The sequence below is a fragment of the Microtus oregoni genome, unplaced genomic scaffold, assembly GCF_018167655.1.
Source record: "Microtus oregoni isolate MIOR12 unplaced genomic scaffold, Mior012 000147F_ref0000457, whole genome shotgun sequence".
Classification (NCBI taxonomy): domain Eukaryota; kingdom Metazoa; phylum Chordata; class Mammalia; order Rodentia; family Cricetidae; genus Microtus; species Microtus oregoni.
The window spans coordinates 791,528-814,223 of NW_024544797.1; the positions used below are offsets into that span (position 1 = coordinate 791,528).

Below are 22,696 nucleotides of genomic sequence, written 5' to 3' on the forward strand. Positions count from 1 at the left end.
AGCCCACAATAAGCTAATCTAACTTAAAAATAAATATATAATAAGCCTTAGTAAAGATATATGTCTACAAATCTAAAGCAAAATACTCTTAAGAAAGGTAGAATAGGATAATAAGGTAGATTAGTATAACTATTTGTAAACTATTTTAGCAACTATTAGTTTTAGAGAATTTATATTGGTATAGATTCTTGCATAGATACAAATGTAAAATAATTTTTGTATTCCTAAGATAATTTATATATTGATACAAATTCAAAATTATATTTGTCATGTTGTATATGTTGCTATTTCTGTTTGCAATGTTTTACACACAAATATAAAGTTATTTTTGTCATAATGAATGTATGTTTTTACTTCTGCTTAAGATATTTTATATATTGATACAAATTAGAGATATTTTAGTCATATTACATTTTTCACCTCTGATTATATGTTGTTACAATTTTGAGATCATTGTCCTCATGCTGTACATGTTTGAAGATGGTTTATTTTATTTTTATCATGTGAAGCTTTAGTCCTCAAGTTATATAGGTTATTAAGAATTACAGGTTAATAGCCACCCATGTTTGCCATACTTGTTAGTTCTCTAGATACAGAGATGTACTCTCCATAGATAGGTAATCTTCAAGCACTTCAAAGACCTACCTACAGAATATGGCATTTAAATGTTTTAATAATTTAGAATTCTGTTGACATGAGACATAACTGCTCCTGGCAACATCAATTTACTCCAGAGAGAATGATGGGCAGTGAAGACACTCCATATGGAGCTTGTTTTCTTCTGGGCAAATCTGGCTTATTGGGCAAAGAACTGCCCTTGCCTCAACTGCTGACTTACAATAAGCACACTGTCCAATCTGAACAAGTAGGATACAAGGAAAAGTGACTACTGAATCTAAAAATGATCTGTCAGATCCTCTAGGTCTATAGCCAAAGTTGGTTGCCCTAGTGTTACAGAGAAATTTTGGGTGACTGTCCAGGTAGCCAGCTGTTTCTGTCATTTCTTACATATTTTGGAAGTCGCTTGCTTGCACTTCCTGCTTAATCAGGTAATATTATTTTCCTTCTCAGGTCTTGGGGGGTTGAAGACTAGATAGTCACAGTTACTATCCTCTTTTATCTTAGCTAAGACATTTTAGGTACAAGACATAGGCTCCTCCTCAAGACAGGACAGCTATTGGAATAATCTCTGTTATTTGCCATTACCTATAGCCTGGGCATTTAGTATGTGTTTCTTGTTTGATATTGTCCTTATTGTTTGTAGTTTTATTTTGTGTATGTTATTACCCTTTTTTTCTGGACAATACTTAATAATTGCTCTTATTGTATATAGTTTAATATTAGGCTAGAACCTTCTTATTTATACAAAAAAGGAAGTATTGTATGATTTCAATCCATTTAGTCAATGACTTGGGGCAACAAGCTCTAGGGCGTGGCGTTGTCTGCGAATGACAACTGATAAGCTGAGGGTGAAGGGTCTCTTGCCTTTGCTCGTGCTCACTTGGATGGTACGAGTGGAGCAGGCAGCTTGCTGTTGGTTCCCCTTCCCCTTAAGTAGAACTGCAGTGGTATCTAACCTGTCCTGTATCAGTGTTTACTCCCATTTTACACCTAAACAAATTCTTTTGAACCTCTCTCAAACTGTCATGGATTGACACTGCAGATGTTACACGTGGTCTACATGATACTGGAACCTTACTAAATTAAATCACATAATTCTGGGCACATAGCTATTCATATATAATAAATCAGTTCTATGTGGGAAAGAAACCATAAAAACCAAAAAACAACAACAACGAAAACAGCTTTAACAAATCACACAAACCACCAGAACCAATTTTACTTACTTCCAAACTGAGAGAGAGAGGCACTTTCCAGCGTGATACCTTTCCACTTGTACAAGGTCACCCCACCTCTCTCGGATTAACATCAGAGTCTGGGAATGTAACACTTCTAATTGAAGAGATAAGCAGAAACAATCTGATTTATCATGTTAAGAAAATCAAATATAATATGCTATTCAAGCAGGCAATAATCACAGGCAAATGTCATCTAACAAGGAATCTATGCCCAAAGAGCTAGAAATGAAGGAAGTTTTTGGAATCATCTTGGTCTAATGACTCATCCTAAATAAGACAAAACCTGTGGTTGCCTGAAATTATATTCTCAAATGACAAATCATAAGAAGTAGTAAAATATGTGGCATAATTTTAGAAAAAAGGTTGACAATTTTGGCCTAAATAAACAAAACTAGGTCCAGGTTTATCCCTTAATTCATCGTTTAGAAAATACAAATTGATCAAATAACACATTTTCACCAAAATGGTACCTCTTTTTGAGACAGGTTCTCATTATGTAATGCAGGCTGGCTTTGAACTAGCTACAGAGCCTTGCCTCTCAGGTGCTGAGACTATAGGCATGTACCACCTTGCCCAGCAAACAATACTACTTCTAAGTAATCACTTTTAGGAGTTGCCTGCAAAGTCGTCGGTAAAATTTGCTATCAGTCTTATTATAGATATATCATTAATGTTCATACTGGCTGGTTCTCCATGCCTATTTCTATTCAAAAGAGATGAGGTACGGGAAGGAGAGACCAGATTACTACACTCAGGACAAAGGATAAACAGAAAATGTAGAGGAAAGAGGAAGACAAAATCCTTACAGTACATGTCTCAAATTTCAGAAGGATACGTAGGCAGTTGTACATGTCCTGAAGAGGTTTCTCATCAGCAAAGAGCCTAGACTGCACCAACTGATGGATAAAGTCGATTTGCATGCTATGAACCAAAGCTCGGCCATCTTCCATTGGTAGAAGAAAAGAAGGCAGTTAATTGGAAAGAGAGGTCAGTATTATAACATTAACCGAGGAAGTGTACACTAAAATTTAAAAATAAATTTAAAATTAAAAAAAAAGAGGAACCAAGATTATCTTGAGAAAACTACAGAACATTATACATTGGGAAACACTGAAATTTCTCCAGTCAGTAGGTAATTATGATCATCAAAATTTTGCTTCAAATTACAAAATACATTGCTACACATTTTTCTGCAGGAATACTTCAATATAAAAATGCCAAACCATAAATAAACAAATAAGTAAATAAAAGTTAAAGAAAGAAGAATGACAAGACTAAGACGATTTACCTCCCGTTTCCTTATCCTCAACTAGAATTTCTAGCTTGAGAAGGCGCCATGGAACTTCTGGATCATCACCCATTACTGTCAAGGTTGCTTCAAATTCTCCTTCAACTCGAAACTTCACACGGCCATTTGCTTTTAGAAGAGGAAGAAGTGGACATTGCTTTAAAACAATAAGCTTCTGGCTAATCTCCAAGTTTCAATCTCATTTATGAAACATTTTAAATGGACTGTAAGCTTTGTCCTAAGTGTTGAAACAAGCCCAATGGTTCAGACATAGACAGTAAGCAATGTCTAGGTCATTGAGAAACTAAAGGCAACTACATATAAATAAATAGCACAGCATGTTCTCCAGGGTCAACTTTGGGGCCTCTTTTCTCTTTCAGCCTCGAATAATACCACTAACTCCCCCCAGAAACAAATACCAGCACTGTATGTTTAGATACTAAAAAGAAAAAAAATGGATGGCAAATCATAGGTTCAAATACCACAAAAATTAAAACTTTATCTACTTGTTCTATGAACAAAACCCAAAAGGACATTTAAGAAAATATTCTTTTAAAAAATTTTATTTATTTATTATGTATACAGTGTTCTGCCTGCATATATGCCTGCAGAGGGTACCACATCTCATTATAGATAGTTGTGAGCCCCCAAGTGGTTTCTGGGAATTAAACTCAAGACTTCTAGAAGGACAGCCAGTGCTCTTAATCTCTGAGCCATCTTTCCAGTGTGAGAAAATATTTTGTTTGTTTGTTTGTTTGAAGACAGGATTTCTTTGTGTAGGCTTGGTTGTCCTGGAACTAGCTCTGTAGACAAGCTTGGACTCAGACTCACAGAGATTCACCTACCTCTGCCTCCCAAGTGCTGGAATTAAAGGTTTGCATCACCACTGCCCAGTGAGCTCAAAAACATATTCTTACAAAAAAAAATTTCAGGTACATACCCACTGTAAGATTTGCTAGCTGTGGAGGAAGATCTGTTGTTACAAGCCTATGTCTAAGAATCTGATTAAGTTGATGAAGTGTGGCTTGTTTCTCAATTTTGGTAATTGGGTCTGGAGGAATAATTTTATCCTACGAAAAAAATAATATACAGAAAGATGAAATTGTTTATCTGCACTTGTCTTGATACATTTTCTTACTTTACTCAAGACAACCACAACACTCATTTCTGTTATCTACATCTAATAATAGTGACTATGCATTTGAATGCAAATAATTCTGTCACCTTGCCAAAACCATGTTCTTCCTCGTGCTCCATTTATGACACCAAATTAATATCACATGACTTCCTCTAGTTCCTAAATGTATAGAAAACAATAGCACCAATTCATTCAACTACCATAATACATTTTGAATGCACTTCCAAAATGCTACGGCTGTGCCAATTATTTTCACACCTGAAACAGACACCAAATAATATTTGCATATCTGCTCACTCCCAACAAGGACAGGGAAAGGGGAGGAAATGGAGGAAAAAAAGGAAAAAGAAAGGAGGAAAGAAAAGATTCCCCAGTTCAATATCTACTCACATCGTAGCCCCAATTTATTTCAAACTACCACACGTTTACTTGTAGAGAAAAAAACAACTATATAAACTAGTTTTTAAAATATTGTTTTTCCTATGCTGCATAATCTAAACCCAAAGTCTTGAACTTGTACGAGTACAGGAGCAAAGCACTTACCCTGATGCAGGTTGGAAGTCGTGGATAAGAGCCAGTAGTCAGCACATCAATGGCATATGGGATAGCAAAACTAGGCAGGCGTGCATGGACCAGTGCATCTCTAGCTAAGGAGGCCAAGCGATCAGCGGTGTCCACAAACAAGATAGCTTGCTGATCTAAAAAGCTTGAGATCATCTTTAAAGCAAAGGGTAAATAAGCTGCCTTGAAAATTGCTTTCTTCATTAAATACCATTAACTCACTCCTAAGCAAGTTTCAAAAGATATTAAAATAAGTGTTTATTTGTATGACACTAAAACAGTACTTTTCTTTCATTTTTCCACTTTTGACACCACTCATACATAATACCAAATATTAAGAAAAGAGAAAAATAAAATGGTTTTAACGTGATAGATTTCTAGTGTTGGGCAGCAATAAAGTAGTTAAAATCATGGACTCCAAGACTGCCTTGATCAAAATTTTAACTCTAACTTACTAGTCCTGTCCACTTTGACAAATAGGTCAACCTTTCTATGCCTAAGGTTTTCAGCAGTAAAATGGAGGTAAGATTCCCAACCTCATGAAGTTGTTCTGAGAATTAAGTACCACATACTTAATCTTCAGAACATAGAAAACACTAAGTACATACTGCCGCTATGAGATCCGGGCAACTTTCTACCCAATACAGAAATTCTATCAGTTCTCTATTCAATACACTAGTAGAGTCATCACAAGACTGAAATACTTTCTCTTTCAAACCTTTAGTTCTGTTTTACATCAATACCTAGCATTCCTTTCGCTCATGTCCTTCAAACAAGCTTCTGGTAGACAACTTAAAACACTGTAACCCAGAATTAATGCAATAGAGCATCATACCCTGACAGTGATCTGTATCTTCTTTTCATTTCTAGTTATTTTATTATCTAATTTCTACAACCCTATAATTACTATCACCTTAGAGATAAGAAAAATAGATTCACAGGTAAAGACCTTTTATTTCTTAGTTAGAGCCAGAAGAAATGCTACCTTTTGTAACTAGTGCAATAGTCTATCAACACCACCAACGCTAAATTCATATTCATAGCCATGAAACTAATAAACAGTCTCAACTGCTGAATTCATTTTATCTTGGATTTAGGCCATTTTAAAATTTTTCAGGACTGGAGAGATGGGTAGGTGGTTAAGAGCACAGGCTGCTCTTCCAGAGAACCCAGGTTCAATTCCCTGTACCCACATGGCAGCTCACAACTATCTGTAACTCCAGTTCCAGGGGACCTGACAATCATGGCAAAACACCAATCCACATTTTAAAAAAATTTAAAAAGAAATTTTTTTGGTGGTGGTGCTCACTTCTAATATCAGTACTCAGGAAGAGGTAGGCAGATCTGTGAGTTTGAGGCCAGACTGGACTACAAAGAGACTTCCAGGACAGCCAGGACTGTTACACAGAGAAAGCCTGTCCCGGAAAAAAAAAAGAATCTTGTCACTTTGCTGGGTGGTGATGGTGCACACCTTTAATCCCAGCACTTGTAAGACAGAGGCAGTTGGATCTCTGTGAGTTTGAGGCCAAGCCAGGTCTACAGAGCAAATTCTAGACCAGATAGCCAGAGTGACAACACAGAAACGCTGTCTAGGAAAAAAAAAAATCTTATCACTCAGGAGAAAAGGTTCCTTATCACTCAGGAGAAAAGGTTCCTTATCACTCAGGAGAAAAGGTTTGTAAGGCCGGTTAAGAGAAAAGAAAACCAGAGAACTTCCCTCTGGGAAGATGGGAGATAAACTGAGATAACAGTTTATCTAGCCTGTAGATCTGAGTAATCAGGTCCAGATACTCTAAACTTAGAAAGCAAATTAGTCAGATGGTGGTGGCTTTTGCCTTTGATCCTAGCACTTGGGAGGCAGAAGCAAGCAGAGACCAGCCTGGTCTACAGAGCTAGTTCCAGGACAGCCAGGGCTGTTACACAGAGAAACTCTGTCTCAAAAAACCAAAAAGGAAGGAAGAAATCAAATTAATGCTAATGCTTTAGTTTTGAGCAACTTATTAGTAAACCTAGTAATCATCATGGTTTTTAAACATATTTGCACACCAACTATCAATTTGGTTAAAAATTGTTAGACTTTGAGCAGTGAATGGACATTTCTCTAAGGAAGAAATACAAATGGCCAATGAAAATATGCTCATCATCAGTCAACAGGGAAATAGATGCTGAAACTTTAGTGGAAGGCAGGCATGGTGGTACATGCCTGTAATCCAGCACTCAGTACACTGATGCAGGAAGATCACAAGCTTGACTTCAGCATAGATAACACAGCAAATACAAGGCCAGTCTAGACAACACAGTAAAATACTACCTCAAAAAAGAGACACAGGGAAATCAGTCAGGATGTATGAATAGACAGTGAAAACCCTAGTGAGATATGACTAGCTTGGCTAAATTCAAAGCAGTTTAATATTATAGATATGGAAAAATTAGATCCTTCATATATTGCTGGTGGGATTGTAAAATGGTACAGCCATTTTAAAGAACAGTCTAGCTGATGAAACAATTATCTATGATACAATCACTTTACCTTAGTATGTATTCAAAAGAAAGAAAGGCATACACAAAAAAACTTTGTAACATTATCGATTCCAACTAGAGAAGAGATAAAACAAAATGAGGGTTTCTGTGCAATTCAATATAAATGAAGTACTGACACATACTAAAAACATTATAAAGAAGCCTTTGAGAAAACACATGAATCCATTTATAAGAAATGTTTAGAGTAGGCAAATTCAAACAGATAAGTAAGTAGGTTAATGGTTGCCTATAGGTAAGGGCTAGGAGCAATAGGTAAATGGCACAAGCTTTCTTTCTGTGGTGATAAAAATTCTAAAATTGTTCATGGTGATGGACATATCAATCTTTGATCTTTATCCTCCTTTTAATTTGGCGACTTTTGCATAAGTTTTGGTTATAATTAGGCAATCAAGTGAAAGAGGCTAAGCAAAGACAACAGGCTAAAAACTGAGGTGAAATGTAAGAAACACAACTGTGCTGTAGATTCTTTGTAGAGTGGGATTTTTGGGAAATAAGCACCTTCATCAACTTACAAAGAAAAATTCTCCATTAATATATTTTCAATTTACAAGAATGCTAAGAAAATAAATATACTATGGGACCAAGCCAGGTAGCTGTTCATTTTTATTTAAGAAGCTTAATAAATCTCAGAGAATTTTTGAAGTTCTCATACATAATTTAGCTAGTACCAATTTGTTAATCTGCTTTAACCTATGAAAGCTAATAACCTTTTTTTTAAAAAATAATTGATTTTATTTTAGGTGTATTGGTGTTTTGACTTTATGTATGTGAGTATGTCAGATCTTCTGGAACTGGAATTACAGGCAGTTGTGAGCTGCCATGTGGGTCCTGAGAGTGGAACCTGGGACCCAGTGCTCTTAACTGGCCTGAAAACTAATAACCCTTTTTTAAATGTCATTAAATAAAAGAAAGAAAACAAAAAATGGAATTCTAACATCATTGTGAAGCTTAGTATAGCTCTGCACTTCCTTTCCATTCACAAATTTAAATGACAGCATCTAGACATACATTTGGTCTTGTAGAGCTGAACTTAAAAAGGGAACCTTAATTAAAGTAGGAAAATGCTGTCTGCATTTCAGTACTTTATTCACTATCTAACTACCCTTCCCAGTATGAACTCATTAGGAGTGATTGAAGTAAAACAAGAGGCAGTGTTCCTCATCTGTGAACACTGAATCATCCTCCCAAGTTTGCTCAGTAAGCTCATTCAAGGACCCTAGCTTGTCCTCTTCACATTCTTAGCTTAAAACTTGATTGGTTGTTGTTGTCATTGTTGTGTGGAAACAGGATCTGTTGCTAAAGTCAACTGACTATGTAGCTAAGGATGATCTTAAACTTTTGATCTTTCTGCCTTCATCTCCCAAGTGCTGGGATTACAGGCAAACATCACCATGACTGGTTCATGCAGCACTAGAGACAAGTACATGCTCTAAAAGTACTACCAATTGAACTACATTTCCAGCCCCTTAAAACAGTTTTAAGGGCTAGATTTAGTGTTTGTTACACTTCACTCTAAGAAGTCATTTCCTTGAATTAAGAGTAATTCAACAGTCAAAAGACTATGAGCTTCCTGAAGACAGGGACTATGCTTTATTCAAGTCATTCCCTGCTATCTCTTATAACACGAGTTCAGTAGTTTCGGAGCGTGAGTAAATGAACTAACAACTGAACAGATACACGTCATCATCAGTTCTGTGACTTTGAAGAAGCCATGTATTTTCTAGAAATCATATCAATCTCTTCTGTGAAAATAGAAAATACAGATTCTGCCATTCTCATCAGGACATCAGAATCAATAAGCAAACTTTGAGAGAACCTTACAAACTCTAGCTCAGTGGTTCTCAACCTACCTAAGGCTGCAACCCTTTAATACAGTTCCTCATGTTGTGGTGTCCTCTAAGCATAAAATTATTTTTGTTGCTACTTTATAACTGTAATTGTGTTACTGCTATGAATCATAATGTAAATATTATTGGAGATAGAGGGTTGTCAAAGGGTTTGCAACCCACAGGTTGAGAATCGCAGCTCTAAAGACTCATACAATTTTGTTTTTTTTTGTTTTGTTTTGTTTTGTTTTGTTTTTGGTTTGGTTTTTTGAGACAGGGTTTCTCTGTGGTTTCTGGAGCCTGGTAACCATTTCTCCCTTTTAGTTCCTCAAGTAATGTCTTCTAGGTATCTCCTCATCTTCCTTTTGATCAAGTGTCCAAAAATAAATACTATGCTTCCGCAGAAATTCATTTTGGAATTTCATAAAGGAACATGATTATTGACATCAGTAATAACATTTAATCAAGAGATGTTAAAGCTAAAATTGTAAATTATGCAAAACATTTCAAGTTATTTTGCTTCTTTCAAGACAGCATCATGCCATGTAGTCTCACTAACCTGGAATTTTTTTTTTTTTCGAGACAGTGTTTCTTTGTGGCTTTGGAGCCTGTCCTGGAACTAGCTCTGTAGACCAGGCTGGTCTCGAACTCACAGAGATCCGCCTGCCTCTGCCTCCCGAGTGCTGGGATTAAAGGCGTGCACCACCATCGCCCGGCACTAACCTGGAATTTACAACTGTCTTTTACACAGTTTCCTGGATGCTAAGATCACAGACATGTGTTACCATGTCCAGCTTTCAAAAGTTATTTTATAAAGTAAAATCAAGTTTAACTCACCGCACACTTTTCTACTTTGCCAGCATCATTAGCCCATTTTACTAAAGCTAATAATCGAACGAAGAGTTGACGTGTCCTGCTAGCAAACTGTACAATTTCTATTTTCCTGTAAGATAAAATAATTCTCATCTGAAACCAGCACATTATATCTCACAATCTGTTTCAAATCTAAATTTTTAAAGTATTTGTTTACAAACACAACAAACTTAACCTAAAATATTTATATAAATATTTTCATCTCTTCTTTGGGTCCTTCCTGTCTGAAACTTTGACCACAGCGCAATAGATCCAATAGGAGTTTTTCCACAATAAACTACATTTTTAAACTAATTTTTATTATAATAAATGATTCTTATATATTAAATTCATGGATATGAGGTAGTGGACGTTAAATGAGTCAGAAGAGACTAATTTAGGAGCTATGAAGTATAAATTTCTTAACTGAAACTCCTGTTAATTAGTTACCACTTTGGTTAGAGGAGTTGAAATATATTCTTTACCAAAACTTGGAAGTGTGTTCTTTCTACAAAATCAAGGGTTATTTCCCAAGTTGCAATGGCATAACTGAAAAAAAACTTAACAAAGAACTTCAGTATGAACTCTTCACACCAATTTCAATGGCAAAGTTCACTACCTTAGCCAAATTAAAGACAAGCTGAAAGTAAAAGGAAAGTAGGTCTTTCCATATCTATTTTAATACTGTACTCACGTCTATGCTTTTTCACCCAGCAATCATCCATATTTTTATCATCTCATGAAGCTTTAAGAGCTTCATTAAAAACTCTCTGCCTATGTTAGCTAGAGCTCTTTACTTCAGGACCACTACACAACTGATAATCATACCTTTTATTGTCTAAGACACTGGAAAAAAAGAAAACTTCAACATGCCAAGACTAATGGCAAAACCCAGAAGAATACCAACCTACCTCCAAGTGAGATGAATTTATTAATTTTAATGTGACTTTGCAATGAACTACAAGTCTCTGCATCTTGCCAATAACATCACCATGACGCAATGCATGCAAGTAAGTTTTTGCTGAAGTCTAATGCTGACTGAATACGTCAAAGTCAAGCTGCTACTGAGAGTGTAGAAGGACCACACACAACCTGAAAAGCTTCTTTAAGAACAGTCAATACCATGATTACTGGAAACAGAAAAAGAAAAGCCAAGGGCACACTTAAGGCTCTTTGTCAGTGTCTGTCAAGGATTATAGAAGAAAAACAAGCAAGACTGTGACACAACACAAGTGCTAAAATTACATTGACTTCTGACAGGGCTGGGGTTGGAGCTCAGAATATAAGGCTCTGTTCAACCCCCAACACCACACAACCACCTGGACACTGCCTACAACAGGACTCAGAACATCAGTGCTGCTCCTCTCTAGGTTTGTCTAGTATATTTTTGCCTAAATATGCTCCTCTATCAAAAAGATGTCCTTCTCTAGAAGCTACTGTAATGTGGATTTCTGACACCGCACTGTCTCAAATGATAGGGCACATGAGTTAGTTCTCTAAAAGCCCAGTGGTCTTTCCTACCCCACAGCAGCTAGAACAAACCTAGCTTATTTCCTTCTTTGAAAACTGACCAGCCAGCCGGTCTGTTGGTTGTAGTAGCCCACGATTTTAATCCCAGCACTCAGGAGGCAGAGGCAGGCAGATTTCTGTGAGCCAGGACTACACAGAGAACCCCTGTCCTGAGAAACAAAAAACAAAGCCACACTACAGGTAGATCTCTGTGAGTTCAAGGCCAGCCTGGTCTACAACAGCGAGTTCTAAGACAGGCTCCAAAAGATGCACAGAGAAATCCTGCCTCGAAACAACAACAACAATTTAAAAAAAAAAAAACTGACCAGCCAAGTTATTATATAGGTTAAGTTTCAGTAGTGTCTTCCAGCTCTATCTTTTTGATTTGTGTCTAAGTCTACAAACAGAGCATGTGGTGTTAGTAATGAAGAGGTAGTCACTAACGAATATTATAAACTGCCCTAGTGACTTGGCCTTTAAAACCAATACCAAGGCGCATTGGTAGTATGAAAGATATAATGAAGTTAGCTTTGTATTATAGTCCCAATTTAAACCCCAATAACATAATCTCCTTAAATCTTAATTTATCTTGTTCCTTTGGCCTATAGAAACAGTGTTGTCTTAAGCACCAAATTTAAAATTGACTCAAAAAGTTTTCAACTATAAAATAGCAATAGCTAGAGACGAAACACAATGTGCTAAAAGATATAACAGTCTAAAGCCAGTCTACTCCTCAACTTCCATTACAAATAGACAATTACATTTTCCTATTCCTCCCAAGGATTTGCCTTGGTCGGTCACCAACAAAAGTTTAAAGAACAAAGGTTCTACACATTCAAGTACCAAGAATAAGAAAACCGCATTCCCTGGTGCTTCTGACTAAATACACAGTTCCACGTCTCTTTGGGGCTAGGTTCCTAATCCACACCCCTACACCATCAACAGCCCCATACCCATACTCTAGACTAGAAGAAAAAAAGCCAATAAGGAGAAAGATTTAAGAATTTTCTTCATACTCACCTTTCCACATCAGATTTCCTTGGTAATCTAAAAAAAGAAAAAGTTGATTAAATATATGCATGCCTGGTGAAAATGTGATAATGGCCTTTACTGTGACACTATTTCTTATCTTCATGCTTTCAGAAAAACTGAGCAAACAGTAACTACAGGCTCAAGTGGCTGCTAACTCCCTACACTATCAATTAGCAACAATATGGCTGTAAAGTACAAGCTGAGAAACCAACATTTCTTTCCACTCAAAATGATTCAGAAGATACTATGTAAACTTTAAACACTTAAAAAGTGCAAGCTTGGAGTGTGGTGGTGCACACCTTTTGTTCCCAATACTCAGGAGGCAGAAGCAGGAGAATCTATTTCAGTATGAGACCAGCTTGGTCTACACAGTGAATTCCAGGACAACCAGAACTACATAGAAACACTCTTAAAAAATAAATAAGTAAATACTGCAAGTCTCATATCAGCACACAATATCAGAGTCAGAAAAGGTATCTTTTAATACCAAAATGACTACAGGTGTAGGAATAGGGGTTAGTTATCAGCCTCTCTGAACCCAAACCTCTGTGAGCACTTTGATTCTTAGCAGAAATGTTGTATTACAATAGGTGACTCTGGAAGCTAAGGGTGCAATCAAGGCTTTATGGCAATTATGACATTGCATAATGGTTAGATGAAGGATTTATATATTTTTTTATTTTTTAAATTTTTTTGTGTTTTGCCTGTACATATGTCTGTGTGAGGGTGTTGAATCTTAGAATTACAGACAATTGTGAGCTGCCTGGGTCCCCTGGAAGAGCGGTCAATGTTCTTAACAACTGAGCCATCTCTCCTACGTGTTTTATATTACTTTTTAATAGAACCATCAGTGTTCTTGATTTCTTTTTGCTAGTTCTCCAGTACTGACTGCCAGCAACCTATGTCAACTTTCTCATTGATAAATTTCTATCATTTCTATCATTTCTCATTGATAAATTATACTACTACTCTAGTGATGCTTGGAAAGCTCTTAACCTCCACATTCCAGTAACCTCTAGCTCACAGTCTAAGCATGATGGCCTGAATACCTCTCAAGGCTGCCCAGCAAATATCGGATCCTGAAGAATGCACCCAAGCTGCTTAATGGTCTTCCTGCATGCACACACATCCACCCCATGTGCCTCATAAACAGAGAAAGGCACAAGTAGGGGAAAGCACTGTCTTATTCTCAGGAAAGACATTGGGATGGATGGAAGCTACAGGTATAATCAGAGTGACAGAGGAACTAGATAGTGAGCTGGGGTATACAGTTCAGTGGTAGAGCACCTACACAGCACATGCCTGGGCTCAATTCCTAGTAGAAAGGTGGGGTTCAGGACAATGATGGACACCAAGGCAGAGGTCAGGATATGCATGGGAGTTTAAACTAAGTAGGTGCTGAAAAGGCCTATTTACCGAAAAGCCAAGTAGAAGCTAAAGGCCTATTAGAAGCCTGCAAATAAGAACGAGGTATAGTAGCACACACCTGTAATCACAGCACTTGGGAGGCTGAGAAGGAGGATTGCCACAAGACCAGCCTAGGATAGATAGAGTCAGACCCTGTCTCAAAGACTGCAAATAAAAGCAGCCCCTGGTAAGTTCCTCTACATAAAAAAAAAGCTCCTCAGAGTACTCCCTGAAAAGCCTTGTTCTCAAAAGAGAGAAAAATGAGGATTGGGGGATGGGGAGACAGAAGCACTTAGAGGTAGAATAGGAAGGCAGGAACCATTGTTCCAGCTCCTACCTGCCCCCAGAGACTCTAAAGGATCAGCTCCCACCAGAAATTCTACCATTTCCAGGGTAAAGGACAGGATTTGCTGACTGTCTCCTTTTCTCCCAATGCTTCCACTTCTATTTTAAATTCCTTTATGAAACTCACCACATGGGGGGAAACCCTAAGATGCAAATATTGAAAGAAAGCACAGAGCACATTTATTCCACACCAGTAAAAGTTTATATGGCTATAACCCTAGCAAAGATGTTAAAAAGCAAAGAATAGCTGGGCAGTGGTGGCGCACGCTTTTAATCCCAGCACTCGGGAGGCAGAGGTAAGTGGATCTCTCTGTGAGTTCCAGGACAGTCTGGGCTACAAAGCAAGTTCCAGGACAGGCTCCAAAGCTACACAGAGAAACCCTGTCTTGGAGGGGGAAAAAAAGCAAAGAATAGAATATATGCCCCTAAAAAGTATGAATATGTGTTGGGGGTGAACAAGCAGAAGAAAAAAAAATCTAGAAACTGGGGGCTCAAACCAAATCATCTAAATTATTGAAACCTTGTGTGTGTGTGTGTGTGTGTGTGTGTGTGTGTGTGTAAGTCTACAAATAGGGCATTTGATGTTGGTAATTGAGAGAAAGCCACTAATAAATACTCTTAAGTCTCCCTAGTGATTTGATCTCAAAAACCCAAACCAAGGAACACAGGTAGTATATCAAAGATATAATCACTTTTTCTCCAGTTTTTTTTTTTTTGTTGTTGTTGTTTTTTGGTTTTTTGGGTTTTTTTTTTTTTTTTTTTTTTTTTTTTTTTTTTTTGAGATAGGGTTTCTCTGTGTAGCCCTGGCTGTCCTGGAACTCACTCTGTGGATTAGGCTGGTCTCAAAATCAGAGATCTGCCTACCTCTGCCTAAATGCTGGAATTAAAACTGTCAAAGCTATCTTTTTATCTTTCATGTTTCAGACAGAACCAGATGTTGAGAAACTAAATACCATGTCCCTCAAGACTTATACATTAATGTGCATTAATACATTAATTCTGACAGGAGAATGCTAAGTTCCATGTCAATCTGGGCTACAAAAGAGCAAGACTGTCTCAAAACAAAACCAAGAAATTTTAGTTGCCATATAAGGGTTTCTTGTTTGTTTTCTTAAGTATCAAAAATAAAAGTGGTGCTGGGTGGGGGTGGCACACGCCTTAAATCCCAGCACTTGGGCCAGCAGAGAGGTGGATCCCTGTGAGTTCGAGGCCAGCCTGGTTTACAGAGCTAGTTCTAGGGCAGTCAGGGTTACATAGAGAACGCTGTCTTGAAAAACATTATTATTATTATTATTGTTATTACTATTATTACTGTTGCAGCAGTGTGCACCAGAACTTGAAAGGTAGAGACAAGCTAGGGCTATTACAGACAAACCCTGTCTCAAAAAATAAACAACAAAAAGACAGTTGCTTTTCCCTTAATTACCCATGGTTTAAAGAGACATTTCTGAGAATTCATTCATTCATGTACTAAATTTAGTTAAGTCCCAAGTCCATGCCAGACATTGTTCTTGTCACTGGGAAACCAAAACAAATCAAAATCCTTGTTTTCCTGGATTTTCTATTCCATGGGGGAAGCACAGTAAACTAATGATGTCTCAAGCAGTAAGCGCTGTAGGGGGGGAAACACTAAAAAATGTGCAAAGTACTATTATATGAGTGCTTGGATAAAGTCTTTGATCTACGTTATACATGAGCCAAGACTGAAAGGAAATGAGAAAGAAAACGACATGTATTTTTGGAAAAAGAGCATTGTGCCAAGAACAATCAAAAAACATCAAGGTTAGGGTAGGTAGATGGAACAGAATAAGACTTAGCACATTAACTAAAAAAGGTAAAGTAGATAAGACACAGTTCTCTCAGGGCCTACACACAACATAATCCCAGTGTACACTTGCTTTTTCTGTCTTTTTTTTTAATGTGTGGTGCAGGAAAGCTGGAGCCAGGACCTGGCAAATGCTCTACCTCTGGGCTACATTCCCAGTCCACTGGGCATTATTATTGTTGAAACATAATACCAGGCAGCCCAAATTGACAGCAACCCTCCCCCCTGTGCGCTGCAAGTTGCCTACAGGCTGTTAATTTCTGATCCTCCTGCCTTGACCTCCAAAGTACTGGTGCTACAGGTGTGCACTACTATATTTACAGCAATTTTTTCATGTCCAAAGGTATTCTGGTTTAGACCACAAATCTTATGGTCGCTCTAATAGAAAAGTAATTCTAAGAACTTTTTTTTTCTGTGTTTTTTTTTGTTTTTGTTTGTGAGTTTGTGGTTTCTTTGTGTGTGTGTGTGGGGGGGGGGGGTGGCCGGGAATTTGCGGCTTTGAAAACAGGGTTTTACTATATAGCTCCCGCTGTCTTAGAACTGACTATGTAGACCCACGCGCCTCTGCTGGAATTAAAGCCATGCACCACCAAGTCTGGCTCTGGGGTATTTTTTTGAAATAGGGTCTCACTATGTAGCCTGTGGCTGACCTAAGCTTATGATCCTCTTGCTGTAGCTTCCCAAATGCTGATATCCCAGGCACATATCCAGCACCAAACCCAGCCCCTGCATTAGATATTGAAATGTATGGATCTGGACACAGAATGTGGAATTCAGCTGAGGTCTGTGCTAGAAATATGTTTAGGAATCATCACACAAATGGTGTAGAACTAAAACTATATTATTCTACAGCAATAAGACAGATGCCTCTCCATAAGCCAAGTCCAAAAACTTAAAAATAGAACACAACTCAATAAATTTATACAACTCCTCTACAGAAAATCAAATCACATGATCCATGACCACAGTCTTTTTCCCAAGGCTATGCACAGGACATATGAAATTTTCTCCTGGATTTTTTTGTTTTGTTTTGTTTTTTTCAAGACACCCTGTAGCCCTGGATGTCCTGGCACTCTGTAGACCAAGCAGGGATCCGCCAGCATCTGCCTCTGCCTCCCGGGTGCTGGAATTAAAGGCATGCACAACCAGCCAGCCACCACCACCTATCATCACAAGAATTCCTAAACAGGACAGCTATTTCTCTCTCAGTCAGAAGTCATGGGGAGGGGAGGAGCCAAACACCTTTAATCCTAACATTTAGAAATGGAAGATCTTGCGTTCAAAAACAATTCTCAGCAGGTGTGCTGGCCCAAATTTAGTAATCCCAGCCCGAAAGAGGCTGAACCATATCTGAAAGTTAGAGGCCAGTCTCACTATACAAGACCCTGTCTCAAAAAAAAAAAAAAAAAAAGACACCTCTTTAGGCAAGGTTAAGCTTTGTCTCGTTCAAAACTAAAAGGAATGTTTTACAAAAGTATGAGAAGCCGTCTCTAATTCTTTTAGCCGTGTACAATGAAATATTTAATTTTCCAGTAACAAAGTTATCACAAGATACTTCCTAATGTCTGCATATTAATGTATTTTCCTAGAAACCCGACGGAGCCTAACAATAGGTAGATAAAAGGTGAAAACTTCCATGAACCTCAGCTAGAAGATGTAAAACAGAGTTTCAAAATTTCGTAATACCTTTTCTTCGCACACTGAACCACCAGTGTATTCGGTTTGTATTCTGAAGGGATTAACACCCTAATCACGTCCCAAGACAGGCATTTCATAGGTAACTAGGTGACTGAAACCAGCAGGCTCATTAACAAAACGTATTTTACTTTCACTACATTCAGAGACTTCGAACGCTTTCAAATGTTTCAGAAAGACTCGGGATTCAAAATGTAATGTTTTAAACAGAATCTCTATCTCCAGAGCCCAAAGAGAAGCAACTGCAATCTACTTTTAAAACATTGCCAAAAGGCTGTGAAACATTTCCCTTCTTTGAAAACCGCGTTCAGTTAGAATTTTACATAGTCCTAAATGCTTACTCTCAATCTTAGGGTTCTAAAAACCTAAGAAATTGATTTCCACCAAGAAATCAATCGAGTTCTATTGGGATCGCAAGACAAAAATCCTAACGACAATCTTCAGCGCAAGTGTAACACGCGAAACTAACCAGTCTCAGTGCTTTCACCGCCAACCAGATCCCCAATACTAACTAACCTCATCCACGTCCCCGCAACCTGAACCCCAAGAATTCCAAAATTCTACACTCAACAGCCGCGCTCACTAAACGGCGGTCGCAAGCTTCTATCGGCCCACAGGGCGGGAAGGGCAAGTGGGGAGCCGGGAAGCAGGTACGGGTTCGCAGCACTTACAAGTCCGTCAACACCAAGAGCTCCGAGTAGGCCCGGTGCAGAAGAAATTCGATGAGCGTGCTAAGCCGGTACCCAGGGCTAGCCGCGGCCGCAGCTGCCGCCACCGCGGATCCTGGCGGCGGAGGAGCCGGGGCTGCCGCTGAGCCGCTGCCGCTGCCGCCCGGAGGGATCAGCTGGTGGTTGTCCAGCTGCACTGGGGCCATGGCGACGCAGAGCCCGGCTTGGCGCAACCGCCCGAGAAGCGGCCCTGGAGCCTCCTCCCGGGCTCGGTGACCGCACCGAGGCGGGCGCGGGCTAAGTAGCCGCCGCCTAGCGCCAGGCCGCCTCTGTTGAACAGGAAGCCGAGTCCGGACTGCGGAGGCCCGCCCCCATGTAGGGCCAGGCCGGCCGGCCGCGAGGAGGCGAGCGCGGGCGGGACAGGAGGATGGAGAGGCGGGTCGGCCGCCGCTCGAGGGAGCGAGCTTCAGAGACTGTTCGGCGGCCGCCCGGCGGGTGGCCGACAGCAACCACGTAGCGGGGCCTGGGGCGGAAGTCGCCTGGCAGAACAGAAGGGGAACCCGCGGGAGGCTTTTCCCACAGGCTACCTGTGACGGTTCCCCGCGCTGTGCCGGGCTAAGGGGGGCGCCACTCGGGAGGGGGTGTGTGGGAGTGGGGCGGGGCGGGGCGAGGCGGCGCGTGGGCGGGAAAGCGGAAAAGGGGGGTGGGTGAACGCGCACTGCTGGAAGCCGCGCCGCCAGCCGAGAGGGTCGCGTCACAGAAACGTCAGCAGTCCCGAGTGTTCTTTTTGCCCCTGCCTAGGCGGCCACAGGGGGCGATGGGCGGAGGAGGGTCGGTGGAGAAGTCGCCGGTCACCCATCTATTCTCGTGGCCCCCCGCGCTCTGACGAGGGGTCGCCGGTTACCGCGCGCCGTGACTCTCCCACGCGCGCTCCGCCCATAGGCATCTCTGGCGCGACGCGTGGGAGACAACGTTGCAGTCATTATTTCTCTCTCTCTTTTTTTTTTTTTTGTCAACTGTGGGAAAATGGGCGAGAAAATGGAACACGACAGGCCCAAGGGCACAATAACATCAATTGAAAGCAGTCTCGGGTGCTCCGAGCCTGACAGTGAAACACGTGCAGTCCTTAAATCCTTCGTTGGCATTCTTGGCTTTTGTCCCTGCCCTTGCAGTAGCCGCCCTGTCTTGCATGGGTTTTTACTTCATCGTTCCCTATTGCCTCTTTTCCTCCAAAAATCCACATATTTTGTATGTGTTTTCAAATCTTGGCTCCTGTTTGGAATCACGTACAAGACTTTTAAGAAAGAAAGAAAAAAAGAGTCTATGGGTTCCGTAGCCATAGATTCAGATGCAATTGTTCTTACGTGATGTCTGGGCTTCGAGTGTTTGTTTTTGTTTTTAATAGTCACCTAGTGATTCTAACAACTCACGGAGAAATTCACTGTTAAAAGCGTCTGTTTCTGTGACCCTACCTAATCGTTTTGCAGCTTCATCTCCCGCAGGTGTAACAGATGCTCATGCTGATCCGAAGGTTAGACAATTCTCTTTGTTCTCCACTTGTGCAATTGCAGTACTCTTTCTGACTCTTGGTTTCACTGTGTTGTCAGGGCTGGTCTTGAGGCTCTTGAGCTCAAAGTACTTAGGACCACAAGCTCCTGCATTCCTCGCCCACTTTTCAGATTGAGAAATCGTCTTTTTATGGGGTACAATGTTAAATTGCAATACATGGATACACTCCCAAATGAACAAGTCAGATTCATAAATGTGCCTCTGATACTTTCGTCTTTGGGGGTGAGAACAGCTAACACACCACCTCCTGCTGCATCCTTGCCTATCTCTAGTAGGCAAACATTCTGCCATATATCCCTAGCCATTTTGTGTTGCGTTGGGTTCTTAAATGACGTAGGGTTACCTGGAACTTGCTACGTGATTTAGACTGATATTCAACTTGTGATCCCCTGCCTTAGCCTCCCATGTAACTGGGCTTATAGGTGTGCATCTCTGTGTTCTATTTAAATCCACTCTTAACTATAGGAGATGCTATTAACAGGAGTTAGTAACTAAAATTGCTGCATTGCACATTGCTGCCTGAAAGGTATTTTTTCAGTAACATTTCCCTTTTCCCTGCCCTCAGCCTCTACTAAACATTATTTACTATTTACTGTTGCTTCAATGAATTGGACATTTTAAGATTCCACTTAAGGTGAGATGCGATACTTGCTTTGTGTGCCTCCTTTTTTGACTGGGTATAATTAATGCCCTCTCAAGCCACCTATGCTGTTTTAGATGACACTTCATAGTCTTTGCTTGAAGTAATAGTCCATTGTGTATTATAAACAGCACAGAAGTTTTCTAATATGCCTAAGGTCATAGTATAACCCAGACCTACCTTAGGCTAAGTTCCTCCTGCCTCACTCCTGAATGCTAGGCTACTGTGAATGCATCAATTTACCCAGCCACATTTGTGTGTGTGTGCTGGGGGGTCAAGAAGCAAGAATGTTCGGCAAGTTCTCTGCCACTAAGTTGCATCTTCAGCCCTGAAGCCACATTTTTCTATCTATCTGTTGATAGGCACTTTAAAAAAAATCTGTATCTGCCGGGCAGTGGTGGCATACACCTTTAATCCCAGCCATTGGGAGGCAGAGGCAGGCGGATCTCTGTGATTTCGAGACCAGCCTGGTCTACAAGAGCTAGTTCCAGAACAGGCCTCAAAGCTACAGAGAAACCCTGTCTCAAAAAAACAAATCTGTATCTTGGTTATTATGAATGCTGGTATATTTTTCAGGTGTGGTGGTGTACTCCTGTGATCACAAAACTTTGGAAGTAGAGTCAGGAAGACCAGGAGTTGAATCGTTCTCAACTACATAACGAGTTCCAGGCTAGTCTGGACTATATGAAACCCTGGATCTGAAATAAGATAGTAATGCAAATATCTTTTTGACATAATAATTTCACTTGGTTTTAATATATACCCAGAAAATTGGATTACTGGATCACTTGGTAATCTCTTTAGTAGCTGCAAGTCTCTCCATACTGTTTTCCAAAATGGCTATAGTAATTTTGAATTCTCACCAACACTATACAAGGTTTCTTTTTTCTCCCCATCTTCCCTATTTTTTCCTTTTCTTTATAGCCATTCTAGCAGATGTAAGGTCTTATCTTTTTTTTAATATCCATGGTGGGACAGATAACATATTTGTGTCAGGTAAAAATCAGGCATTTCTTCATACTCGAAAGAGTGTGAAATGGAGTGGGGGGAGGGGGAGAGGATTGGGAGGAGGGGCAGGGAAGTGGGAGGCGGGGAGGAGGCAGAAATTTTTTCAACAACAACAACAAAGCCATGGCACATGCACAGAGTATTTCTTTTCCAGTTCTGACTTGTCTTATTCAAGTTTTTCTCTCTTTTAAAAATAATATTGACTTCAATTAAGACATTCTTGTTGTCACAAACAAAAGATGATTGTATAAGATGGTCCATCAAGTCTTCTCTAACACTTTCTATTTCTGTATGATGTTGAGAAGATTTCAGTTGTGTTTTCTTGTATAAACACAGTAACAAATCTTGCCTTTTGGTATTTCTTCTATTAGGCAGTAAGGTTCTACCTAGACAGAGTCTCGACAATTTGTCAATAAGAGGAAACTATCAGGGTGGAATATGGAGGCAGGCAGATCCCTGTGCAGGACTAGCTGGCCTACATAGGAATTTCTAAGTTAGTTAGGGATACACAATGAGGTCTTAATCTCAAAAAAGAAATAAGAAAAAAGGAAGGAAGGAAAAAGAAAGACGAAAGAAAGAAAGAAAGAAAGAAAGAAAGAAAGAAAGAAAGAAAGAAAGAAAGAAAGAAAGAAAGAAAGAAAGAAAGAAAGACCTTTAATCCTAGCACCTAGCACTTGGGAGGCAGAGGCACATAGATCTCTGTAAGTTCAAGGTCAACATGATCTACAAGAGAACAGACTCCAAAAAACTACAGAGAAACCCTGTATTGAAAAACCAAAAAAAGAAAGAAGGGGGGAAGAGGAAGAAGAAAAAGGAAGGGATGGAGGGAGGAAAGAAGGAAAATCATAATTTTTTTCTAGCTATGCTAAAATTCAATATCCAATAAATAAATGGTTGCTAATGAGTGAACAAGAGGAAGAGACCTGGTCAATC

At 39.6% G+C, this 22,696-nt stretch overlaps 1 protein-coding gene across 2 annotated transcripts in view; it reads right to left on the reverse strand.

The window, feature by feature from the left end:
• The window catches only part of LOC121444908 (mediator of RNA polymerase II transcription subunit 14), a 97,561-nt gene extending 78,347 nt beyond the window's left edge, over nucleotides 1-19,214 (reverse strand). The window contains exons 1-8 of one of the 2 annotated variants that reach the window (XM_041646845.1): nucleotides 18,550-19,214; nucleotides 12,595-12,621; nucleotides 10,051-10,156; nucleotides 4,829-5,002; nucleotides 4,088-4,217; nucleotides 3,148-3,276; nucleotides 2,695-2,802; nucleotides 1,848-1,980 (exon numbers count right to left, since the gene is read on the reverse strand). In XM_041646845.1, the coding sequence (XP_041502779.1) occupies nucleotides 1,848-1,980; nucleotides 2,695-2,802; nucleotides 3,148-3,276; nucleotides 4,088-4,217; nucleotides 4,829-5,002; nucleotides 10,051-10,156; nucleotides 12,595-12,621; nucleotides 18,550-18,752 (1,010 nt within the window). In that variant the 5' untranslated portion in view covers nucleotides 18,753-19,214. The remainder of the gene's footprint in view (nucleotides 1-1,847; nucleotides 1,981-2,694; nucleotides 2,803-3,147; nucleotides 3,277-4,087; nucleotides 4,218-4,828; nucleotides 5,003-10,050; nucleotides 10,157-12,594; nucleotides 12,622-18,549) is intronic. The other variant, XM_041646846.1, reaches the window with a different exon arrangement.
• Nucleotides 19,215-22,696: the final 3,482 nt, after the last annotated feature.